The 26,380-nt window shown below is 43.6% G+C and overlaps 1 protein-coding gene across 28 annotated transcripts in view; it reads right to left on the bottom strand.

Annotated features, from left to right (window-relative positions):
• Positions 1 to 26,380, bottom strand: part of CALD1 (caldesmon 1) — a 178,266-nt gene that overhangs the window by 44,820 nt on the left and 107,066 nt on the right. For 2 of the 28 annotated variants that reach the window (XM_083572682.1, XM_083572684.1), the window contains exon 1: positions 6,208 to 6,511. The exons of 24 other annotated variants lie outside the window; for them this stretch is intronic. In XM_083572682.1, the coding sequence (XP_083428808.1) occupies positions 6,208 to 6,254 (47 nt within the window). In that variant the 5' untranslated portion in view covers positions 6,255 to 6,511. Of the gene's footprint in view, positions 1 to 6,207; positions 6,523 to 26,380 lie in introns of those variants that run through there. 2 more of the 28 variants (XM_083572667.1, XM_083572683.1) reach the window with 2 other exon arrangements.

Raw genomic sequence — 26,380 nt, 5'->3', positions numbered from 1 at the left:
GCACACACCTCTACTTCTGTGAAAATGGGCACATTATCAGTGTGGTGCTGTGGTTGGAAAGAAGGACTGGGGAGATCCTGGTTCAAATCCCCAATGAACCATGGATCTCACTGGGTCACCTTGGGTGGGCTAGTCGCTTTCCCTCAGCCTAAGCTACCTTGCAGGGTTGTTTGTGAGGATATAATGGATCTGTGGTGTATAAACATCACGCAAGCAAATCAGGGCAGATAGAGGATGAATTATCATTGTCATATAGCTTCCCCGCACATCCTCAATAAAGTCCAGGTAAGCTTTGTGCAAGCAAATCATGGTGAATGCTCAATAAACGGGGAGGAGCCCCCAATTCACGGTGGGACAACAGTTTTTCTGGCAGCATCTTCTGGCTCCAGGTATTTCAGCTTTGTTCACTGCACCGGTGAATGACTCATTGAGCAGATACATAAAATATAATGAAGGGAGGGAGGGAAGGAAGGAAGGAAGGCTATAATGTTGTGACCATCGACTCTACAAGGGATTTCAACAGTGGAACAAAGTGACTCGTGACCAGCTAAGCCAAACCACCGCTGCGCAGGCCAAACCACACCATATCCTCCTCAGTGAGAGAGGGAGTTAATATATGCACTGCCTCATTTCTTTGACCTCGCCAATAAAAGCTGTGCATTTTTTATTTGCCCTTATTAGGACAATCTCGGTTATCAACCTCTGGGCCCTAAAGTTTACTTTGTGAACATACGCTGCACATCAGCAATAAAAAAGCAAAATAAAATAAAGCACGCATCGGAAATTAAAAGGAACAGGGAAGAAATAAAAGCCTGGGAGTTCACTTGGGTTTCTGCAACTGCATCAGAATTTGTGACCAATTAAAAAAAAAGAGAGAGATTTTATTTTTTAAAAAAGAGAGTAATCTTATCTTGTTGATAATTTTAGCAAGGACTCAGATCTGCATCCTGTAACCTGTAAAATACAGAGTGCCTCTCAGCACATACCAAGTATTTGCCTGATTACCAAGGAAGCAAACTCTTAGTTGGTGCTGAGGCAAGTTTGAACCCTGCACCTTTCATTTTATGGACTAAACTGTATTAAATTCATTACACATAGCTTGAAGTCAGCTTGCTTATACGCTGACTGGGCGTTGCTTTAAACCAATTCAACACTAAGCCAGGATTCTTTGAAAGCCAAAGTAAATGCGAACAAAGTATCCAGAAGGATCAATATTCAATTATGATAGAAATCGCCCCTTACCAGTTCAGGGTGGGTGGTGGTTGTGACCTGTCGGGTGGCAGCCATTTGCTTCCTCCCCAGCCACTGCGGAGCATCACAGGTTCCCGCCAGACCTGATTTGATCCAATCCACGGCGGTCTGGGGGGCGGAGCTTGGGGAGTGGACCCGAGTGTGGCAGTCTTCATTCAGGTCCGCTCCCAGCCTATATAATGGGGCTGGCGCTGCTCTCGGCAGTACATTTGGCCGGGAGCATCACCCACCCGCTGCTCGTTATTGCCTTTGTGTTGGTGTCCTAAACCTTTCCTTCCAGGATGTTTTGTGGGCTTTGCTATAGTTTGTAAGGGTTGCCGTATTTGGAGCCGGGAAGGAATTTTCCCGGCTCTGCAGGTTTTGCCTTCCTTGATGCATTGTAAAACCCTTGTGCGTATGTATTTGCCAAATTTCTATCCCTCCGTTCCTTCCAAAGAAGGTAGAACTCTCATGAGTGGACTGATTACTACTGTGAAAGAAATTTTGATGAAAAGACACTTGAAAGCCATTTAAAAGCCAATTATATATATATTTAAATAAACCACAGGTACACCTTCACTTTTACTTTTTGGGATGTCTTACTGCTGAATACACAAGAAGCTCCAATGAGAACGTAGGCAAAGTCTAAGTCTACGAAACTCCATCCTTTCGAGAGCCAATTGGATTGGGGGGAAAACATCCAAAAATGGCACGGAAAAAGTTAGGTAGTAGGTGAGGGAAAACAACACCTTTAAAATGAGAAAATATTTTTCACAGTGGTGGAAAACTAGGAACGCACAAACACACGAATGCAAAGCGCGTACACACACAACCAAATACTTCTGGATGGAAATATTATTTTTTCAATCGGGAGAGAGATAAACCTCTAGAGAGACCAGTGGAAACCGGCACATACACAAATGTATCTACCTGAATGGAAATAGTTTTCATTCATTGTACCGAGAGCCCTCTGGCTACAAAGGCAGTGGTGACAAACTAGCTTGTTTGTAGAGATATAGCTATCAGTAAACTCATTTGGGAAGAATGGGGAGTATTTAACAAATACTACTGCTAATAATATGCTGTAGTGAGAGTTAATGCAAATGATGGTTAAGAGGCTGCGTTTTAGGGCTCAGAAGTCCCCCGTTCAACACTCATTTCTAAGAACTTAGAAACAGCGCTGCTGGATCAGACCAAAGCCCCATCGACTCCATCATTCTGCCTTCACTGCAACCAACCAGATGCTGTGAGGACAGGAAGCCTGCGAACAGGGCCTGAGCACAACAGCAAGCCTCCCCTTCTGCAGTTCTCAGCAACCCTTAATCAGAAGCATGGTGCCTCCAACAGCCGTGGCAGAACATGGAGATCAAGGGCAGTAGCCTTATCCTCCTGGGAACCATTCAATTGTTTTTCAAAGCCATCCAAGTCAAGGGCCATCCCTGCCTCCTGTGGCAGTGAGTTCCACAGTTTAACTGGGTGCTTTCTGCCCTCCAACCTTCTGCTTCATTCGGTGGCCACGAGTTCTAGCCTAATGAGAGTGGGAGGAAAGAGGTTCTCTATCCACTTCCCATCCATACTTTTTTGTACACTTCTGCCATGTCGCCTCTAACTTGTCTTTTCTCGAAGGACATAAGAAGATCCCCGCAGGATCCCCGAATTTTGACTTTGTCCCCAATCTTCTTTCCCACACCAGCCGTCCAGACGTCTGTGGGAGTCCCACAAACAGGGCATGGGGGGTGAACCCTGCCCTGCTGCTATTCCCCAGCAAGGACTATGCAGTGTATTGCTGCCTCTGCTCAGTAGGCAACATTACATTTCTTATTCCCTTCCTCGAAGGAACTCAGGCTGCTGCACAAAGTCCTGTTCCCACCCACCTCCGTTTTGCCCTCATGGCAACCCTGTGAGGTAGGTCAGATCTGAGAGATAGCGAGCGGCCCAAGGACACTCCGTGAGCTTCCTGGATTATCCACCTGGTTCTCCCCAGTCCAAGCAAAACTACTACAGCACATTCAAGAAGCCATTGTGTTTATCCTCAGCCCTCCATCTCTAATTACAGTGGGACCTCTGGTTAAGAACTTAATTCATTCTGGAGGTCCGTTCTTAACCTGAAACTTCTTCTTAACCTGAGGTACCACTTTAGCTAATGGGGCCTCCCGCTGCTGCTGCTGCTGCTGCTGCGCAATTTCTGTTCTCATCCTGAAGCAAAGTTCTTAACCTGAGGTACTATTTCTGGGTTAGTGGAGTCTGTAACCTGGAGCGTCTGTAACCTGAGGTACCACTGTATAGGGACAATAATAATGACCCACCGTGCAGAACTGTTGTGAAAACGCAATGTAAGTGAGGTGCTAAAAGCACTGATAAAATCACCAGATGAATGCTGTATATTATCCTATATTTTAATAACAAATGCATGTAGAGGGTCAATTATTAGGCAGCCTAGATGGCACCATCCATGCACATCAAGGGGGTATCAGCAGGCTGGGGAGAGAACCCCAAGGTATGCAGTAGTACAAAACCCCTAAGGGGTGGGAGCCAAGACCCTCATTGAAGTCTGAGTATGCCCAGTGACTAGAGCATGCTGGCTGACAGCTGGGTGGAAAGCGGAAAACCATCTTGAGTGAGAAATGGAATGGAACATCCCGAACGTAGGTATGGTAGAGCACTCTACCCTGCAACTTTATTTTGTATTTTTATTTTCTGCAAGTCCCGTTACATACTAAAAAGAGATCCCAAAGAACCCATTCCTGGGGCCATTTTGGGGCTCGGTTCTCACACAGAAAGGCCAAATCTGCCATATATGCATTTTTGCATTTAATATCAGGTTATCATTTTATAGATTGCAGTACCAAGTTGACCTATTGCATACATAACCTTTGCTTGACACAGCAGCTGCAGCTGACTTCAGCTCTGTTAAAACAAAAGAAAAAACAAAACCCAGCAGTTTGATATGAATCTAAGTATCCAGAATCGAGGAATTTGGTTGGATTCACTCAATCTGTCAGGGATTTGGAGCCACTGAGTCTGCTAGGTCCTGCTGCAAATCTGACTTGCTTGAGTAAGTTTTTTATTACCTGTGATTCACAAAAGGTTGAGTAAGCTCGTTGGTGCAATGTTGTGGGACATGCAAGTATCGAAGGAATGTTTAATATTTACTTCGTTTTCTGTCTGCTGCTGAGTCCAGTTTCCGTGTGATAACAAAGTCACTGTCTAGATACCTGTCTGAGCCTTTATCCCTTTAACAGGGGAGAGACACTGGGAGGCTTTGAGTCAGGCAGCCTGGTGACCCTCCATCATGATATGAGCATGTGTCACCTTCTGACAAAGCTGAGTGATGAATGAGTGGGAAGGGTTGAGCTGATAGCTGGAGATATGCTGGAAGAATCACAGAATTATGTGGAAACGCCAAACTGAGCTGACTTCAGCAAGACAAAAATGAGCCCCTGTGGTTAACTGTCTACGTGGTGCATCGTCGTTTCCCACTCATCTCATTCAGCTGGAAGAAATATCTACCACTATGCATCAATTTATCCAGATTCAGTGTATGTAATCTTGTCAAGTCTCCTTTTGGAGGGAAATCGTATAATTACCTCTGCAGATTTTCATATTATGAATCATGCCATAAAATCCACCGTGAATTAAAAAACTAAGAAATGGGGCTTTTAGTGTTATCGGCCCAGTCCTCTGGAACACCCTGCCACTAGAGATTCCGTGGGCACTTTTCTGTGCCAACTTTTAAAGGCCTGCTGAAAATTCTTCTATTCCACCAGGCCTGTGTGTGCAATTAAGAGTACATTTCCCACAATGGCCTAATGTTGTTTGTTTTTAGGGTTTTTTTTCTATAAACTTGTTTTTAACTTTTGCGATTTTATTGTCTGGCTTTATGCAAACCGCCATAAGCCGCTGTGATATATTTTTATGATACAGCAGTATACAAATATTGTTATACAGTGGTACCTCAGGTTACATACGCTTCAGGTTACATACGCTTCAAATTACAGACTCCGCTAACCCAGAAATAGTGCTTCAGGTTAAGAACTTAGCTTCAGGATGAGAACAGAAATTGTGCTCCGGCGGTGCGGCAGCAGCAGGAGGCCCCATTAGCTAAAGTGGTGCTTCAGGTTAAGAACAGTTTCAGGTTAAGAACGGACCTCCGGAATGAATTAAGTACTTAACCTGAGGTACCACGGTAAATGATAAATAAATAACCATTGTAACTAAAACTGACACATTTGGATCCTTTGAGGGTTTGGTTATTTCTGAATGTTTATGGGATACAATGTTCACCTCTCTGCAGTCATGTAGGTCACATTGTTGTCATCATGAAAACAGGCTTTCTAAACTACCCCCAGTTTTGATTTGATTGCTAGAGTCTGCTGTACCCTGATTAATACCCCCATATAACATTTCTGCAAATTTCTAAAATCGAAAGAGCACTTTGCCAATAGCAGACTGGGACACAATGCCTGTCCTCAAGACTTTTAACGGGTGTGTGTGTGTGTGTAACGCAGCAATTAAAACATGCAGTGCAATGATACAACTCCTCTCTCAATATCATACTACCAGATACCACATCATTTTCTATGCCCCTTGAGTTAATCAGTGTCTAGTATTTACCTGGAGATTAAGAAGCCTCCAAATTAGACATAGATGAAAGCGACTTCCATAACAACTAAGCAGCCAATTGTCATTTGAAATTTGATTGCTAGATTTGTTCTGAATGCATACAGAGTTGTGGCCATTTTTACAAGCAAGCAAAATTTGACTACAGCAAAAGAGGGTGGAGGGGGGCAGGGACGGAATAAGACAATTGAAAGCATTGGCTCACAGCTCTCCCAACATGCTGCAACCTATTCTGCTTCTTTGAACCATCAGAGCCAATTTTTCTCCAACTTTAGGAGGAAAACCCCACAGACCGAAAAGTTAGAAGCTCTCCCCCCCCCCCACACACACATACAGCATCAAAAATCAGGAACTCACATGGAAAGACCTGATAGGTTTCTCCTGCAACAGGCTCCGCTGATCATCCCTGGAATGCAGGGATTAGAGAATGGTGCTTTGCCGGCTGACAGCCTCGGAGGGAGCAGCTGAAGGAATGAGCAGGGTGTGGAAGGAGGCAGCAAAAATATTCCTCTCGCCTTCAGGCAGCCAGAGAAGATATTGGCTGCTTTCGCTCCCTCCCCTGTCAGCTAACTGCTCTGGAACGACCCTTTGGTGTATTATATGGCAGCTTCGATTGTGCCCTCTGTTCTACTGACTCTCTAGCCCGAATCTTCCAACCACTTAGTCCCCTCTGCACTGTGATCACATGATCCCAAGCCCCCCCACCCCAGCACTACCTTTACTGCATTCTCTCTAATAGAGCCCCATTTGCAAAGCTCAGGCCCATTCTTTTGCAAACACTGGAAAGGATCCTACAGGTTTCTCCCAGCTGCTCCGCTGTGATGTCACCGGTAAGCAGATACCGGTCTGCTGCATAGAGGTTTCTTCGGTTTGGGTTTGCCTGCAGCGAGCACTGAGCTGCTGGGACGTGAAACACAATGCAAAGGTGTTTGTTTACTTGCAAATGCCCTGTTTGCAGCAGGAGCCACATTCCAGGTAAGCCAGCATGTGTGTTAACAGCAGGGCTTCAGGTCAAAAGCCTGTCTGAACAGCAAACACGCAGAAGCACAAGGCCCGTGGCATCTTAAAAACAATTTTTTTCTTGTGAAAGGAGCTTTTGTGGGACACAGAATACTTCACCAGATGTGTAAGATACTTTTTTCAGTTATGCATGGTTATAGATTGAATTAGGGATAAGAAAATCTGTCAATTTCAGTTTCTCCTTTTCCATTCTCAAGTTCATTTTTCCACATTTCTGTATCAGTTTGTAGGGGGTTTTCTTCTTCTTGTTTTATAACCCTCATGGAAATTCACCAATAAATGTCTGCTAATATTTTGCATGCAATTTTGCCTAATATTATGTTGCACCAAGGCGATAGTTATGTCAAGGCAAGCATTTTGTTTTGCCAAACAGAGCAGTGCTCCCTTCTTCACCCTCTGGGTTCTCCCAACCCCTCACAGAGCTGATTTTGGGGGCAAGGGAGCCTGTGAGGGGTGGGCAGAGCAGGGGGGAAGACCTGTTGCACAAACTTAAGTCCTTGCACTGGGCTTCCATGGACGGGACTTATTAGTTTGGTGGTTCACAATTGGTGGTCCAGGGATGCAGGTGGCGCTGTGGGTTAAACCACAGAGCCTAGGACTTGCCGATTAGAAGGTCGGCGTTTCGAATCCCCGCGATGGAGTGAGCTCCCGTTGCTCGGTCCCAGCTCCTGCCAACCTAGCAGTTCGAAAGCAAGTCAAAGTGCAAGTAGATAAATAGGTACTGCTCCAGTGGGAAGGTAAACGGTGTTTCCATGCACTGCTCTGGTTCGCCAGAAGTGGCTTAGTCATGCTGGCCACATGACCCAGAAGCTGTACGCCGGCTCCCTCAGCCAATAAAGCGAGATGAGCACTGCGACCCCAGAGTCGGCCACGACTGGACCTAATGGTCAGGGGTCCCTTTACCTTTGAATTGGTGGTCCACAGACCCCAAGGAGTCTGTAACCCACACAGGGGGCCTGTGGCACAATTTACACAACAAAAACTACCATAGACATACCAAATTTTCAAAAGCAGGTTTGTGGCTTGGCTTTTGAAATATAGGGGGTGTTCAGGATTTGGCTAATTGGGAACCACTGCATTTCAGTTGAATCCCACCCAGTTTTAGAGAACATTCCCCAGCTTACTTGAAGATGCTGAGGGCTGAAATTGGCACCTTCTGCACGCAAAGAATATTCTCTACTCCTGCTATGCCCCTTCAGTAAGTGTCAGAAATACTTTCTTTTCTAGCTCTGATTTTGATCTGAACTGCAGAAGAATTTAGAATAAATGGCCTCGGCCCAGTATACCTGAAGGAGCGTCTCCACCCCCATCATTCTGCCCGGACACTGAGATCCAACGCCAATGACCTTCTGGCGGTTCCCTCACTGCGAGAAGCCAAGTTACAGGGAACCAGGCAGAGGGCCTTTTCAGTTGTGGCACCCGCCCTGTGGAATGCCCTCCCATCAGATGTCAAAGAGAAAAACAACTATCTGACGTTTAGAAGACATCTGAAGGCAGCCCTGTTTAGGGAGGTTTTTAATGACTGATGTTTTAATGCATTTTTTATCTTTGTTGGAAGCTGCCCAGAGTGGCTGTGGAAACCCAGCCAGAAGGGCGGGGTATAAATAATAAATTATTATTATTAGAATTTGAAAGCTCATCATTCACGTGAGACTGATTTTACAAGCCCAAAGGTTCACATCTGAGCACCTCTTTGTTGGCATGTCCAGTTCGACCCTCTATGGAAATGAGGATTTTCCAGGAGCTAAGTTACAACTTAAATATAGTTTTGCCCCAAGGGAACTTGACATAGTTCTTTACGGTGAGATGCAGAACTTACATACGTACATCATTTCATTTGTCTGCTGCCTTGCCGTAGTTCAAAACATGCTCAAGGCAGCTTATAACATGAAACAAAAATCACATAATTACAAACATAACAAAAGTAGTCATAAACAATGAAATATCAAAGAGTGCATATTCAAATTGAATAATTTCCACATAAATCATAATAAGATCTAAAATATATTTTAAAAAAAACAGCAACAACTGCCCACCAACAAAATCCACTAAATACCCCAGCCCCAGAATCTGTTAATCAACTTCAGTTTTTGTAGCTGGAGTCAGTCCAGGCCCCACCCTCCCAGGTCTGGGGGAAATGACCTGCAAGGCAGAGAGCAGGTCTTCCAGGAATCGCAGCCAATATGGTCTCTTGAACTCAGAGTCTTGTCCTGTTTGAGGGAATGGCCCCTTTTGCCTTTCTAAGGAAGCTATCGGGTTGGGTATGTTCCACCAGTGTCATTAAGAGTCGGCACACTCAGCAAATGATCTGCAGTAGTAGTTATGCAACATAATGTCAGGCCACAGTACGAAATACAGCAGAGACTGTGCCTTGATTTCATACACATGCAAGCTGCGTTTCCTCTTTTAAAATGAAATGGGAACTCTTTCGGCATGTATTAGCAGGCAGCATGAATGTCCACCCAGCAAATGTTTGGCAGCGTCAAAGGTGGCAGAACCAATCACCTTCCAAAAGGGGAGGGCGGGCCTAGATTTAATCTCCTGGCTTTACCTTCAGCAGTGAGGGGCAGCTGATAGCATCAAGCATCTGTTTCGCACTGTATATGAAGCCTTGCTCCAGAGATGGGAACTGTGCCAATAATCCTGGTATTACATGGAGGAAATCAGGAAAGGGAATAGCATAAAAGCCTCACCTTTTTTTGCATGCGCAATTCTAAGTCTAAACAGGGGGATCTGAGCACCAGTCGCGTTCTCTGGATCAGGACAAGATTTTCACACTGAATATTGCTAAATGGCTTTAATTTATTTTTAAAACCTGAAAGTTGGCTGATGTAAAAGGGAAACTTTTGCTTTCATTGGCATTTATTTGTACATCTGTAGCACCATTTCTCCTTCAACAATTTCTCCAAATGAACTCCGGTACATGTGTTTACAGACATTTCACGTCTGAATTCGAACTCAGTCCCCTCATGCTTTCACAGGGTCTGTTGGAGAGGAAAAGATGCAAAGTGCCAGGAATCTCAAATATCGTAGCTTACTAGATAAACCTGTTGTTTTTAAAGAAAAAGTTGTTATTTTCGCCTCCTGGTAAACATGGTATTTATCCTCCGTTGAACTTTACACTGAAGATGGAAGGGGGAAATAGATACAAATACAACTGCCTTATTTCAGAGATGCCAGCTTCTCCAACAAACACACAAACTCCAGCCATGTACCACTTCTCAGAAAACAGCCTTATCTGCCAAAGGCTCCACAAAGCTATTGGCACTGTGCAAGAAAAAGAAATGTGTTTGTTGTTAAAAATCCAGCATAATGACATTAACATCTGCTCATTGTTTAAATAATAATATTAACTCTTCACTACCTGGGAAAGTCAAGATTGTCACAACTTTTTGTTGCTGTTGCAGAATACACAGGAACTCTGCCTTTATAACATACATTGCTAACCCAGCCTTCTGTATTGAGTCCCATTCAAATGCTTTCTTTTTTAAGAGAGCTTTCTTTAGCCCTTTAATTCTGGGTATTGCAAGGAGCAGCAGATTCTTATCTGGTTAATTAAACAGGGAATAGGCAGCAGGAGCTGCAGCAAGGGAAAGCACCTGCATTTTCAAAGCAATTGGAAGCAATTTGAGGTTCAGTGGCAATTACAATCCCATTTCAATCCCATTTAATTTGTGAGCTAAACTGCATGCTATATGGGAGATCTCTGAATAGAACACCAGAGTTTTCTTTTTTTAAGGAAATATTGCTATGGAGAGCTGATCAGCGAAACAGCAAAAAAAAAAAACCTTGTTGTTTTTTGTGGAGGGAGGGAAATAGAACTACAGTGGTACCTCGGGTTAAGTACTTAATTCGTTCTGGAGGTCTGTTCTTAACCTGAAACTGTTCTTAACCTGAAGCACCGCTTTAGCTAATGGGGCCTCCTGCTGCCGCTGCGCCGCCGGAGCACGATTTCTGTTCTCATCCTGAAGCAAAGTTCTTAACCTGAAGCACCATTTCTGGGTTAGCGGAGTCTGTAACCTGAAGCGTATGTAACCTGAAGTGTATGTAACCCGAGGTACCTCTGTACATGCTACTGACCAGCCTTGCCTGGTATAGAAGCAGAATAGTAAGGTTGGAAGGGACCCCTAGAGCAATCTAGTCCAACCCCTGCAAGGCATAGAAGGCATAGATGGTAGAGGCACAGACAACAGAGAATTCTTGGCAGGCAAATAAGCAGATTGATAGAAACAGGGGCAGATCTCTCCATTCCTCATATGTCATTTAGTTACCATGCTGGCTCTGAGGAAGAGAAACCCTTCCACAGACAGCACAAAAACACAGAAGACTGGCTTTCTCCCTCCTCAACAAGACTGATCAGTCGAGGGCAATGTTTTCACTAGAGGTTAGTAGCCTGTATGTCTATGCTAGATTGGGGGGGGGGGGTGGTCCTGGAAAGGATGACTACATAAGTATCTCCATGCTTGTATTCCATATCAACCACCCTGGTCTCTTGGGGTATCTAAAGGAGGTCTGCTCCATGTCCTTTCAGTGTATAAAGGGAAATCTGCCAAAAGTATGGGACAGGGCTTTTTTAGTGCTGGCCCCAATTCCATTAAAAGATTGCCCTGTGGAAGCCCATAACAAGGAAGTAGGCTTCCTTGTTCCCTGCCTTCCACCAGCAGATCAAAAATGGATGCATCTCCTTTAGTGGAGATATATCAGTGCAGCTTGGCCACTGTTTTAAAACATAAAGTTGAAGCCATCAAGCAAAAAAATCACAGCCCATGAGCTTTGATTACTGCCTTGGAACAGATTACCAGGTTTTTACTTATGGTTGCTGCTTTTATTGGTTCACATTCTCCATTTTAAGATTGTTGCTGAATAGTGTTAACTCTCTGTATGCGGTTTCGGGTGGTTTTATTGGGAAAGTGACTTATAAATGTTGAATGCAACTAAAATCTGAAGGGCAAAGTGGAATTTAATCCGAAGTACAGGCTTTCGCTCAGTTACTGGTACACAATGTTTAGGACATTAACGGTTGTTAAACACCTGAAGAAATATCTAGATAGGTTTCACGTGAATAGTCTATGTACCTGTTATTATAATTTTTTTTTAAAACTCTCCCTTCTTCCAAAACATAATAGCCTCATAGAACATAATGGAGCCCTGTTCTATCAGAACAGCATTCCACTAGAGATTTCAGAAAATGGAGTTTTCCATATTTTTTGCCTTCTGGCAGCTCTCCTTTATAAGAAAGGAGTAGCAAGATATCATATCGGCTCCCTCTCTCACTGCAAACTGAAACTTGATTAGAAAACCACATTTCCTAGGACCAACTTCCATGTCGGCAGTCCACAAAGTGATGCAAAATCCAGCAACAAAGGAACATAATATTTTATAAATCTGTGATAGAAAGGAAGGTTATTTCCATCCAAGTGTTTCCTTGAGTTGTTTTCACTGCTGTACCGTTGGTGGTGGGGTACATTATACAAAGCCTAGAACAATGATCTCCTTGTCATGTCTGGCAGTCAGTTAATTTAGAGGCCTTCCAACAATGTATTATAAAGCCACACTCCTTTACCAGAGCTATATCAATACAGCATAGAGATACTGGTTTTAAAATCATTAAGTGGAAGCCGCCGGGTGAAATCAAAGCTTATTACTATGAGCGGCAGCCTGAAGCATTCCTCGAGAAATACTGTAGCTTACACGTCCAGATCCCATGTGGTGGAAAGGATGGGGAACCGGTGGCCCTCCAGATGTTGTGGAACTAATAATAATAATAATTTATTATTTATACCCCGCCCATCTGGCTGGGCTTCCCCAGCCACTCTGGGCAGCTTTCAATAAAATATTAAAATACAGTAATGCATCAAACATAAAAAGCTTCCCTAAACAGGGCTGCCTTCAGATGTCTTCTAAAAGTCTGGTAGTTGTTCTCTTTGACATCTGGTGGAAGGGCGTTCCACAGGGCGGGTGCCACTACCGAGAAGGCCCTCTGCCTGGTTTCCCTGTAACTCGGCTTCATTATTTCATTATTCCTGGCCATGCTAGCTATGGCTGATGGAAGCAGAGTTTGTTATGGGCGCTATTAGAAAACCCAGGCACCAGGTAGCTCTGGGAGGGGAATAGGAATTGCCTAACAACTCTCAGCACCATTAACAAAACACAGCCTCCCATAATTCTTTGGGGAAGCAATCACTGTTTTAAGTGGCATCACGATAAATGTATGGTTCAGCAGGACCCAGCTGCTTGGCTTCTCAGTCTATGACACCAGGAAACAGCAGGAGGAGTGGCAGGAAGAGCTGCCTGCATAACGCTGGTTCCATATGGATACCACGTCATTTCTACTCCTGTATTAGGTTTGAGCATGATTTTATTCTGATGATCTTCTCTAATCTTTGACAGCTTCTTGGGGCTACAGTGATATAACAATACTTCTTTGATGCAGCTTGGATAGCTCAGTTGGTTGCATGGTGCTGATGATGTCCAGTGTTGCAGGATCAATCCCTGTATGGGGCAGCTGCATATTCCTGCATGGCAGGGGGTTGGAACAGATTATTCTCAGGGCCCCTTCCAGCCTTATGATTCTATGATTTCCTTAAGTATTCAAAATAAGCAAATGAATAGTATCTTCAGGATGGGGCCAGAATCTGCCTTGAAATGCAGTCATCTCTCGGGTTACAGATACTTTGAGTTGTGCATTTTTGGGTTGCGCACTACGCCGAACCTGGAAGTACCAGAACGAGTTACTTCCAGGTTTCGGTGCTTGTGCATGCGCAGAAACACTAAATTGCGTTTTGCACATGCACAGAAGCCTCCCGCACGGATCACATTCGCAACCCGAGCGTCCACTGTATATTTTTTTCCAGGGAGCTTCCAGACTGTCACAGTTTGCACAAATCTCTCCCATGTTTGGGTGCAGATATATTTTTATTATTATTTCAACTGAGTAGTCACTTGTTACCTTAAAGGTCTCCAGGTGGCTTACGTAAACATTTGTTTATTTATTACTACATTTCTATCGTACCTTTCCTCCAGGGAGTTCAAAGTGGGGCACATAGTTCTCCACCCTCTCCATTTTACCCTCACAACAACCCTGTGGGGTAGGTTAGGTTGAGGGATAAGGGATAGTGGCTGGCCCAAGGTCACCCAGTGAACTTGATGGCTGAGCTGGGATTTGAACTGCAGCCTCAAGGTCCTGGGCCCAACACTCTTCACCACCACTGCATACTGACTCTCAACACAAATACATTTCCCTTTGTTTTTGTACAAGTGGCATCTATGTGACAAAGCTCCCTGCCAAAACTGTGTACTGTTTTGTTTTTATTTTTTTTAAAAAAGCTTTCTCTCTTGGGTTATTTTTAGCTTCTGTGGCATTTTGAATCTTCTGGCAGCTGGATTTTTTTTAAAGTGCTTTTGCTGCTGCTGTCTATTATGGGAACAATCCAGTCCAAATTAAGCACTTTTAAAGTTCAAATGCTTCTCACTGAGAGAAATGTAAAATAATGTTTAACTCTGTCAGCGAAATTAATGGGACTTATAAGTGTTTGACTTGGCTGGATCATGTCTAATGTCGTGCTTCGCTTTAGTGTTATTTTGACAGGAATTTTATCTTCAGTTTGCATTTTACACTATAACTCACACTAAATGCACTGTAGGAAAAAAGCTGTTTGCCATATTCATATGCAAACAAATAATAAACAAAACGGCAGTCATGAAGCAATCACACTTGGCTAGTTGCACCCTCAGACTGGAAGCAGACACTGCAGCAGATACATGGTGGTCTTGAAGACAACAGCCCCGACTCTCTGACTCTCCTCCCTCTAATGCCTTGTGTTTCAAAATGTGCAATATGACAATCCACTGCACTGCATGCATGTGCAAACATCACGACACATACATCAAAGTCTAGCATGGTATAGTGACTAGAACAGCTTTCTCCAACCTATTGCTCTCCATAGGTTATTGGACTCCAACTCCCATTACCTTGACCATTGGACATGATGGCTGGGGCTCATGCAAGTTACAGTTCAAAGGAGGGAGGGAGAATGGACAAGGGCGTCGGGTTCAAATCCCTGTTTAGCAATATCTAGGGCCAGCTGCTCTCTCTGAGCCTAGCTTACTTAACAGGGTTGATAAAATGGGTTGGGGAAGAGAATTCTGTACACTATGTTGAGGATGGGGAGAAAATTCAATTCAGCTCACATTCAAAGGCAAATTTACTGGATTCATCTTTTCTTACACAACACACAAATCAAAACACTGCCATCCTTTAAAATTCACCCTTCTACAAATTTTACAATATTGTCCTCCAGCAAAGTAATGCATACAAAAATAGGTATACAGTGGTACCTTGGTTTTCGAACATAATCCATTCTGGAAGACCGTTTGAATTCTGAAATGTTCTAAAACCGAAAACTCAAAATTGAAGCCTCAAAATGGAAACCTCAATATGGAAGCCGCATGGCATGTTCAACTTCTGAGGCTTGTACAAAAACCGAAGCATTTACTTCTGGGTTTATGACGTTTGAAAACCGAAACGTTCATCAACAGAGATGTTAAAAAAAAACCGAGGCACCACTGTACTAAAGTGTGCAGATAAATGCATATGATAGTGAAAGTAACATCCCAAATGTCTTACATCCTGGGAAAATGCTTTGCATAAATGTTCGTATTAGGAAAGATTGCATACAAAAATGTGTATGTTAGGAGAAATTTGCACCAAAATGCTGATAAATGTCAATGCATCCTTTAAAAATATAGTAATAATAAATTGCAAATGGATGTGGAAATGAGGAGAGCCAAATGTTAAGATTAGGAAAATGAGAATTAAAGAGAAACTGAAACCAGCGGTTCCACCCACCTCCATAGCCAGGCGCATCATCACTCCAGTGAAAGTAAAATAGCGGCAAGTTGACATATTTGCCCAACCTTGCACTGCACTGACCTTCTTGGGAGGGATAAAAATGAAATTGATAAATTTTGCATTGCTTGATGTTACCAAGGAGAGAAGAATGAGACACAGGACTGCTGTTCTTGGCAACAGCCTTCATGCATCTGCCCTAACATCTAGTTCCAGCCTCATTAACCAGGTCAGGATCAACTCTGCCAACCTAAGTACATATGAAACAGATCTGCGCCGAGAGCTCCAGCATAAATACCACGGTCTGTTTGGGTGGATACATTTGTCTGTTTTTCTTAAGATGTTCCCACACACCAAAAATATACCAATTTTACACAGAAGGGAAAGGATTCTGGTGTCTGAGTTTTATCAGAGAAAGAGAAATGTCCTTTATTTCTGACATGTTGCTTCTATAAAGACATTTTGATAACATTATTGTTATTAAATGATAAAAAATGAGCAGATCTAAAAATAATAGGATGATTTCACCATGCAAAACCAAAGCCCACTCTTCATGGAGTGGAATGAATTGCCAAGTCAGTTTTGCACCCTTTGCAAAACTCGTAAGGTTTGCTGATTCTGCTACTTGAATATAGGTAGTCAGTGCTTTTTTTCTAAAAAAATGTTTAGGGGTACTCTCATTTTCCTACTCATATTGAAATACTGCTCCTCAATGAGGCCAAACTTTGATTCACAAAATGTTTAGGGGTATGAATACCCCTGCGTCCCCCAGAAAAAAGCACTATACTGTACATAGTCACTTTGCCTTCACAGGTAGAACAAAAACCCTCCTTCTTAAAATATCCTTAATATAGCAGCTGGAGACCTTGGGTTTGGAGATGAATGGTAAAATTAAAGTGCTTGGAAAGAAACTGTGTTGTTGTTTAAATTTGTATGCCTTCCTTCATCCACAGACCTCACAACTTGAAATTCCAGATGAACAACACAAAATACATAACAAAAACAGGGACAATGCAAACCAGTACCCCCTCCCACAAATACATTTAAAAGGGTATAGGATGTTAACTAGCCCTCTCTCTTGCCTTGTACACAAGGGTGAAACAGACTAGATGCCGTAGGAAAAGTCAGACAAAGAAAGACAGGCTAGCTACTCTCTACCTGCCACAATATTATGACTAGAATGCATGCAAAATTTTCTGTGGTGCATATGTGGTGCATTCTGTGGTGTGATTGCATAGCAGATGCTAGGAGAGTCCCTCAGCTGCCTGTTCAGGGTGAAAAGTGTTCCTTAGCACAAACAGTATGGAAACTACTGTACAGGCAGTGGAATGATCATTGCAGAACCTTCTAGAATCACCAGCCCTGCCCATTCAATATCCAGCCACTCTTTTGTCAATGGAATGTCAGCAAGCACCTAAGGCTTCAGTCTCAACCCCACTTCTCTGTGAGTAAGCCCCTCTGAATTCCATGGGACTTACTTCTGAGTAGACATGTTTGGGATTGCAACCTAACACACAAAACGGGCCTCTGTGAGATGATCGTTAACTTCATTTAGTTGGGCAAAAGTTGTACACTCTGTTCAGATGGGTGCCGGGTTGAAAGCTGCTAGATATGATCTTACACACCATCTTTTTTAAATATCTAGTTATTATCCTCAGGTTTTTTTTTTAGGAGGGCCACTATTTGACTAGCTGCTCATGATTAAAATTTAGCCGGATGCTCCCAGGAACCTTAGTGGAACAAAACCATATCAGTTTATTTAATAACTTTCAAAGTGAAACTAAAGTCTTGTTCAAATCATGTCTCCTCTGATTTAATTAAATACCACCACACATACTGTAAGGCTCTGGGAATCATTAACAGAGTTAATTGAAGACAGGAGATGATGCTTTTCTTTCCTTTTGAAAGCCGGTAGAAAATTTAAAAATAGTTTCTATTCAGAGCTTCCTCAAGGCTTTTTTTATATACATACAGCAGCTCCAACCCTTGTTGAAGCCTCGATAAATATAAAGAGAGTTGACTGTCAGCATCAAAAGGTGCTGTGCATGAGAAAGATTGTGTGTGCAATCAGGTTTGGTGCATGCACACACCTCAGGATTGCAATCAATTGTCTATAATCTAACAAGTTTGCCTATACCTAAAAGATCTACTCTACTCATTTAAATGAGGGGTCAACAGCTGGAGATCCCAGTGGAAAATGTGGCTCTTTGAGAAATGCTAGCTTGCCTCACCTTTCAGTTGCCTACCCTGAGGAAAAGAGCAGTGAGCGGAAGGCCTGGTAGTTGTGATAACAGTGGCAATGGGTAAATCCGTCAATTTTAGTTATTCTCAGTTTCTAATTTCTCCCGTCTTTTTGAAGTTCACTTCCCCACATTTCCACATCAATTGTCCTCATGAAAATTCACCAGCATTTCAGTGTGAATTTCTCCAAACACATACACTTTTGTATGCAATGTCACCTAACATATTTTTTGCAAAGCAATTCTGCCCGACACAATGCATTTTAATGTTGTTTTCGCTAATCTGTGCATTTGTATGTACCCTTTTGTGATAGCATACATATTTTTGTACACATTTCTTGGGTAGAGAGCTGCAGGACAAAAATCAGAGAAGTTTTCAAGGGACACTGTGTTTTGGTTATTGCAGGGCTTTTTTTCAGCTGGAACTCAGTTCCGGCACCTCTCAGGTGAGTAGCATTGCCATTATAAGAGGACAAAGGAGGTATTCGTGGTGAGTTCTGGCACCTCTTTTTCTAGAAAAAATAGCACTGGGTTATTGTGTTTTGGAAGATTCAAATTGGGCAGGTTCACCTTGAACTTTCAACTACAGTGGTTACAGACGCTTCAGGTTACAGACTCAGGTTTAGCTTCAGGTTACAGGCTCCGCTAACCCAGAAATAGTACCTCGGGTTAAGAACTTTGCTTCAGGATGAGAACAGACATTGTGCAGCAGCAGCGGGAGGCCCCATTAGCTAAAGTGGTACCTCAGGTTAAGAACAGTTTCAGGTTAAGAACAGACCTCCAGAACGAATTAAGTTCTTAACCCGAGGTACCACTGTATATCAAATTTCCCCCCTTGATTACAGGACTTGCTCACAGTCCACTGCTAGTTGCTTCAATGGATGGCACAGCTGACACAAGCAAGAGTTCAGATCACACCTGGGCAGATTTGTGCATCATTCTTCTGTCTCAGAAGAGCATTCAAATCACAGCTGCACTTGAAGGCATTTATTAGCAAATGGATTTCGGAACCAGACCAGCAATTATGCAACAGAAACTCAGCTGGCAATTCTCTCAGCCGTGCAGAATGGAAACTAGCTCTGCAAGACACTTCCATGCGACTAGAGGCATTCAGGAATGCTACTTGCCATAGGAGGCGTGCGCAAGGACATATGGTGCACATGTGTTGAAAAGGAAAGATGAGATTATACCATAATCTTTCTGAATGTATCCTCCACTAAAATGAATGTGGCCTTGGTCTAAGTACAGATTCTTCTAATGGGAGCCCCCCCCCCCCGAAAAGGAAGTGAAAGCTTAACACAGATCCTTTAAGGACTGACAAAACGTTTGAGTTCAGCGTCCCAATTGTGTTCCCTGCAATGTGTATGCAGCAGAAGTCTTTTCCCCCCTACCCCACATAAAGTTCTTGAAAAACAGGAAGAGGTAATCAATGCTTCCTTGGAAGCTAATTCCCACTTGCACAATTTCAAGGCTGTCTTATGCCCTCCTACCAATATCTGCAGGCTTCTGCCATGAGAGCTAAAGGTAACTGCAACAGTCGTTATATATACAGACAGCACAATTCAAAGTGTTGGCGTTGATCTTAAACAACCTGCATCGTGTATACCCAAAGGAGCTTCTCCACCCCCATTGTTCAGCCCGGACACTGAGGTCCAGCTCTGAGGGCCTTCTGGTGGTTCCCTCACTGCGAGAAGTGAGGTTACAGGGAACAAGGCAGAGGTCCTTCTCAGGAGTCACGCCCGCCCTGTGGAATGCCTTCCCATCAGATGTCAACTTATCTCCGAATTTGGGTTCTTGCTTTTTACTTCAGTGTGAAAGCACATTCCAACAGAATGGTGCTGCAGCAAATGTTTAGCCCCGTCAGCAGCTCACACAAAGTTGTCAGAAGGAAAAAGAAGAAGAATATTTTCTGTGGCTGTATAAAATAGGTACTGTTATTCTGAGGGGCAAGTTCCTTCGTCTGATGATCCATGCACTTATAGAGCATTCATTCTGTACTCATTTATTAAATTCATTCATATGCCACTCTTAATTTCAAAAACCTGGGGCAGTTCACAAATCACACTGCCAAGTACATAACAGAGCATAATAAAAACATAAAATTATCTCAAAGCAGCAGCAAGTAAACCATCAAAATCTCACTAGTCTTCAACTGGTGAGTCGTGAGATGGACTGCAACTTGAGAACTACCATCATGGTAATATATGGTTAAAGATTAAGAAATGGGTCCCCAAAGCTATGTTTCGGTCCTGGGTCTGGAAAGGTTGAAGGCTATTGCCATAGACCATTTTGCAAATCAAATTGTCCTGAGCCAACTTACCTGACCCATAGTGAGACACTGCAAGGGATCTTGTTCACATTCCAATAAACCCCAGAAATTGTTCTAAATTCCCACAGGGTTGCAAAGAGCCAAAAGTCTGAATTGCAGGCGCACAGACACACATTCAAGTCTGCCTCTCATGCAGGTCAGCTATTATCTTGAATCTTGCAGGGAGAGGCTGAAAGTGGGGGGGGGGGGGAGGGAGCCAACAACACAGAATGGAAAACAGAGAAGAGTTTCCTACTCTAAACAATGTTTGTGGTTTAAAATACTTTTGCTTGACATCTACCCTGGGACTAAACACATATTATTCGTATGTATTGGGTAGCAATGTCAAATATTTTTACAGCAACAATAGCTGCTGTATGAAGCTTTAATAACTCTTTTCCAAAATGGAAATTAAAGGCTCTCACACACTTCCACATCTCCCATGCCTAGAAGCCATGGGTCTGAGCAGATTTCTGCTTGAACCACTCCCTCTCCAGGGAAAACCCGCTCTTTAGCTCTAAATCGGAACAAACGACAATCTGCTGGAAACTCTCTCGCCATTTGCTTCGACTGAGCAGTTTTCCCCAGGGGGGGAGCACTAGAATTCTAGTCCAAGTTCTGGTGAGATGTGGAACCCTACTCCATTCCTAAAGGACGCATTTTCTGACATGGAGATGAAGAGATGAGAAAGCTTTGCCTGTTTAATTTCTGTCTGTCAAGGTACTAGGAAAGATGCAAGGTTAAAGAGGGTGGAATGCCTAATAGGGCAGGGTAATATCTGGTTTTCAACATCATGATATATCACCAGCTAAACATCACAATGGGATGCGGGTGGCACTGTGGGTTAAACCACAGAGCCTAGGACTTGCTGATCAGAAGGTCGGCGGTTCGAATCCCCACAACGGGGTGAGCTCCTGTTGCTTGGTTCCTGCTCCTGCCAACCTAGCAGTTCGAAAGCACGTCAAAGTGCAAGTAGATAAATAGGTACCGCTCCGGCGGGAAGGTAAACGGCGTTTCCGTGCGCTGCTCTGGTTTGCCAGAAGCAGCTTAGTCATGCTGGCCACATGAACCGGAAGCTGTACGCTGGCTCCCTCGGCCAGTAAAGCGAGATGAGCGCCGCAACCCCAAGTTCAGCCAGAACTGGACCTAATGGTCAGGGGTCCCTTTACCTTTACCTGAACATCACGATATACCAATATATTGTGACGTCTGAAATAAGGATGGAGCTATGTAGTGGCACTAACTGGTTTTCCCTGCATCTTGATTTTTGCCGGCGCCTGCTCTTGTGATTCTCTGCCCTATACAGGAGGCTGGAGAAAGCTGAGCCAGCCGAGTTAACAGGGGCTGCAGGAATCGAGAGAAACATTGGCTGGCTTCACAGTTGTTCCCACATTGTGATTTTTGCAAAGCACACCCACACCCACACTATTATTCACAATATATTGCCAGGTCAAAAATTAAGAAACTGATATCATGATATGGACTTCAAACCAGTTTTGGATGATATATCAATATATCGCCCAGCCCTAATGTGTATCCTTCTCCAAGCACTATAATCCTAAAATAACTATTGCATTTTTTATAGCATCCCTTTACTCATGACACACATCCTCCCAACATTTTCTCCCTCAAAACAACCTGTGAGATAAATTAGGTTGGAAGAATGTGAATGGCCCAGCGTCACCTAAGCTTTTGGACTCAGCAGAGATTTGAATCCAGGTTGCCCAGATCTGAAGTCCAATGAAGTTCAGCCACTAGACCTGTGGTTCCCAACGTGGGGCACACACCCCATAGGGGGGCAATTTGATTTTTAAGGAGGGCAATTCAAGAATGAGTTAAACCAAGTTAATGGCCTTTTAGGCTTCCTCCATGTGAATAGGAGTTGGCTTTTTGAATAATAAGAATTATATGTCACGGGGGGGGGGCAGGATTTTAGAGGTGCTTAGGTGGGGCATGGCCAAAGAAAAGGTCAGGAACCACTGCACTAGACCATTTCCTGGTGTAAGAGAGAGCTCCATGTTACAACATGTACCCTATGGACATATTTCCAGCACCTGAGTGCTATTCATTCTTCAGTCCCTCCAGTGATGGGACTCATATCACTAGGATAAATAAACAGCTAGTTTTCCATGGGTGTCATTAAGACTTCCTTCCCATTTCTCTAGAGGGAGAAGTGAGTTAATACAGCAGAGTTAGCTGGCTTAAATCTAACTGGTGGTTTAATATATTCCACATGAAGCAAAGGAGGCTGCAAGAGACCACACCAGTAGTTGAACACTCTGACACCCATATTTCAGTCACAGTATATGGATTTATTAGGTAAGGGATACGCAGAGGGCCGTGGCTGGTTAAGGCAGTGACATCCTGTTCTCCCCTTGGTGGCTCAACAGGCTTTTGTACATCTGATATTCATTCTTTTATTGGGCTCCTTGGATGAGAGTAATAGTTCTTCCTGCCAATCGTTCTGCCACCAAGACACCAGCCAACCGACTGGTTACCTCCACATGTCACTCTGATAACTAGCCAAAGAAAGAAAAACTAGCCAGGCATCTTATATTGCACTTCGGCTTGTAGCTCATCACAGCTCAACAGCCATGACTGAATAACCCTCCTAGTTTTTCTGCCTTCCTCCAGGGACTGACACCCCTTCCACAAACATACACAAACAGAGTGGGAAATTGCCAAGCATCTGGCACTCAACAATGAATGGTTGAGGAGCTACCTTCAGCTTGGTGCATTATCTGGACCCGATTCTTCCTTTTGCTAATGAAAATGTTCCATTTTCTTTGTTTGCAGACGCAAAACACTGTAAACAAACAAGTTTGCTCACGCTTTGTGCCATTTCCTGCTGTACATTCTTCAGATTCTCCTTCCCTCTTTATCTTCTTTTTATGTACGTGCCCTGGAGGCTTCAAGGAAAGTCAGGGTCCCCTCCTGTGAATGCAGCGCTGCCCTTGAATCCAGGAAATCTTGGCTCAAGTGTCTATCGCCCTCCCCCTGTACCCCATTGTGAACTCTGTGGGGTTGCCCTGAGCGAGAAGCTGGATTGGCCTTAGTAGTTCCCCAGTATACAGAGCAGAAAGAACAGGGCCCTATTAAAAGAGTTGTAATATTCAGATTCACTGCAGATGGTGACAGCAGTCACGAAATTAAAAGACGCCTACTTCTTGGGAGAAAAGCAATGACAAACCTAGACAGCATCTTAAAAAGCAGAGACATCACCTCGCGAACAAAGGTCCGTATAGTTAAAGCTATGGTTTTCCCAGCAGTGATGTATGGAAGTGAGAGCTGAACCATAAAGAAGGCTGATCGCCGAAGAATTGATGCCTTTGAATTATGGTGCTGGAGGAGACTCTTGAGAGTCCCATGGACTGCAAGAAGATCAAACTGATCCATTCTGAAGGAAATCAGCCCTGAGTGCTCACTGGAAGGACAGATCCAGAAGCTGAGGCTCCAATACTTTGGCCACCTCATAAGAAGAGAAGACTCCCTGGAAAAGACCCTGATGTTGGGAAAGATGGAGGGCACAAGGAGAAGGTGACGACAGAGGAAGAGATGGTTGGATAGTGTTGTCGAAGCTACCAGCATGAGTTTGACCAAACTGCGGGAGGCAGTGGAAGACAGGAGTGCCTGGTGTGCTCTGGTCCATGGGGTCACGAAGAGTTGGACACGATTAAACGACTAAACAACAACAACAACAAAAATATTCAGACATTACGACTTTACTGTACACATTTATTTGAGACGGAGTCTCATTGAGTTTAGCTGGGCTAAATACAAAGTATAAATGCAATATAAAGCGAGCAGGTTTATAATGGGAGAGAGTTTCTTTGACTGATATGTTCACTATCCATTCCTTGATATTTTCTAGGCTTCATCCATGTATTAAAACAGACCACCAGAAAGCCTGCATGTTTCTCTGTTTGCATTGGCTGCCAGGAAATTAATAACCAGATTTTCAACTCAACTCTGAATGTCTTTCTTCTTCGATATGGCTTGCAGCTAAACAAATAAAAATGTGAATACAACAACCACTACAGAAAATGGAGGCAGCACCACTGCTGTCATCTGCTTTGGTTCAGTCAGCATCATGACCCACCAGATGAAGACCAAGGGCTTCTGAGATACTGTGGATTTAAGAAACATGCCGTTCCAAATGTTCTAGGGAGGTCCTCCTGAAATGTCCACCCTGATTCACAGAAACTGCACATGCCTTGAAAATGTGGAATCAGGCGTGATCACGTTTTGTTTTATTTGTGGATTTTGTGAACATGCAGAACCTCCTAAGAGCAAGGAAAAACACAAGGGCATTTGATCATTGTTGGTCTTCTACCTGAGAGGTGAAAGTGCAGATCTCAGCTACAAAAACCTGCTGGGTGGCCTTCTGCAATTCACTACCCTCAGGCGTCAATATTCTATCATTAAAATTTGGTGACCTGGGTCACTGGGCTGAGGATGAACAAAGTAAGAAAATGGGACTGGCTATAAATCTTAAATAAATAAATTGAGCTTAATTTCTGCGGATATGATATAACTTCTTTCATCTTCTGCATCTCTGATTTGCCTTTGATGGTGTTCAGTTTAAGTTGAGAAGCACTACTTGCACTGCATGCCTCAGGTTTTCCGTGGGCATCTAGTTGGCCACCGTTAGAACAGGATGGTGGACGAGATGGGACACTGGCCTGATTCAGCAGGGTTGTTCTGATTGGCTTACAGTATGTTCTAGCACAGGCTTCCTCAAACTTGGCCCTCCAGATGTTTTGGAGACTACAATTCCCATCATCCCTGACCATTGGTCCTGCTAGCTAGGGATCATGGGAGTTGTGGGCCAAAAACATCTGCAGGGCCGAGTTTGAGGAAGCCTGTTCTAGCATCTGGGAACATCTGCCCAAATACAGCCCGTCCAAAGGCAAACGGACTTTGTATGTCTGCGTACGTACATGAGAAAGAGAAGACACGCTTGTGTTCTATCTAAATAAGCACCTCATTTATTTCTGGGAAAGAAATCTGAGGTTGGGTGGAGCCAAATTTTCCCAGAATATATTTTTCAGTGGGGGCGAGGGATTCAGAAAAGGAAGTCCACTTTGCAGGATTTCCCCCATATATGCTCCACCGCATCTCCTCCCACATTGTCCTGGAACAACAATAAGTCCAAGGAACAGTGGAGGATGCAAAGTGTCCCCCAACACCACACACAAACAAACAAGAAACTGTAGAGAAATTTCCCTTCATCCCTCCAATATCCCTGCCCACAATTTCTCTATCCAAAACCACTCAACCAATCTGCACCAATATGTCATATAGCCATAGATGAACAAAGCTCAACTGACCCCAAACAATGGTGGCCAGTGCTCTTTGGGACTGGTAAGGCAGAAGGCAGGGAGGTCAACAATAGAGGGAGCCAGAACCAATGATGAGCCAGCTAATTCTAGTTTTGCCCCCTAAAGGTCTTGAGGGCACACACGACTTCCTGCATGGTTGTTTGGATCCTAGCTGTTGCTTATCTTCACCATCATGTTAAGAAGTGAACAGCATCTAGTATAAAATCCCAGTTGTTTATTTATTTTTAAAAAAACAGCATGAAAATCCAAATTTAAATACATATTTTAAATATGGATTTTGAATTATGTTTCTTATGAAATACACATTTCTAAATGCATCTTATCCTAAAATATGCAAAATAGCCTGGGAGGTTTTGATCGGATAACTTCAATCAGAATTTGCAAAGAACTAATTCCCCAAGCACCCTCTCCCATCACCCCACATGTAAAAACAGATGGATATCGTGCGTTTTGGCAGCCCCCACATTCTGGCACCTTAACCCAGAGGCATCACAAACTGCCCCATCTATTTCTGCTTATTTCACCCTATTTCTCTGCCCTAAGGCAATCCTTTGTTCGAAGGCGTGACGCCTGCAATCAGACCCAACTCAGCGCTGCAGCGAGAAATGCACTGTTATCTGTGTTGCTGACCTTCAATGGAATACCAGGTTTGCGAGCCTTGCCATAAATGGAATCTGCAGGCAACCAGTATTTAGAAAAGGGCAACACCCATCTGTTTTACAGCTACATGCTGCTGCCTTATTAAGACATACAAGTGACAGTTCAGAGGGAG

The sequence above is a fragment of the Podarcis filfolensis genome, assembly GCF_964270895.1.
Source record: "Podarcis filfolensis genome assembly, chromosome: 10".
NCBI lineage: Eukaryota > Metazoa > Chordata > Lepidosauria > Squamata > Lacertidae > Podarcis > Podarcis filfolensis.
Note: the sequence above shows the minus strand (reverse complement) of the source record. Positions and strands in the feature narration are given on the sequence as shown.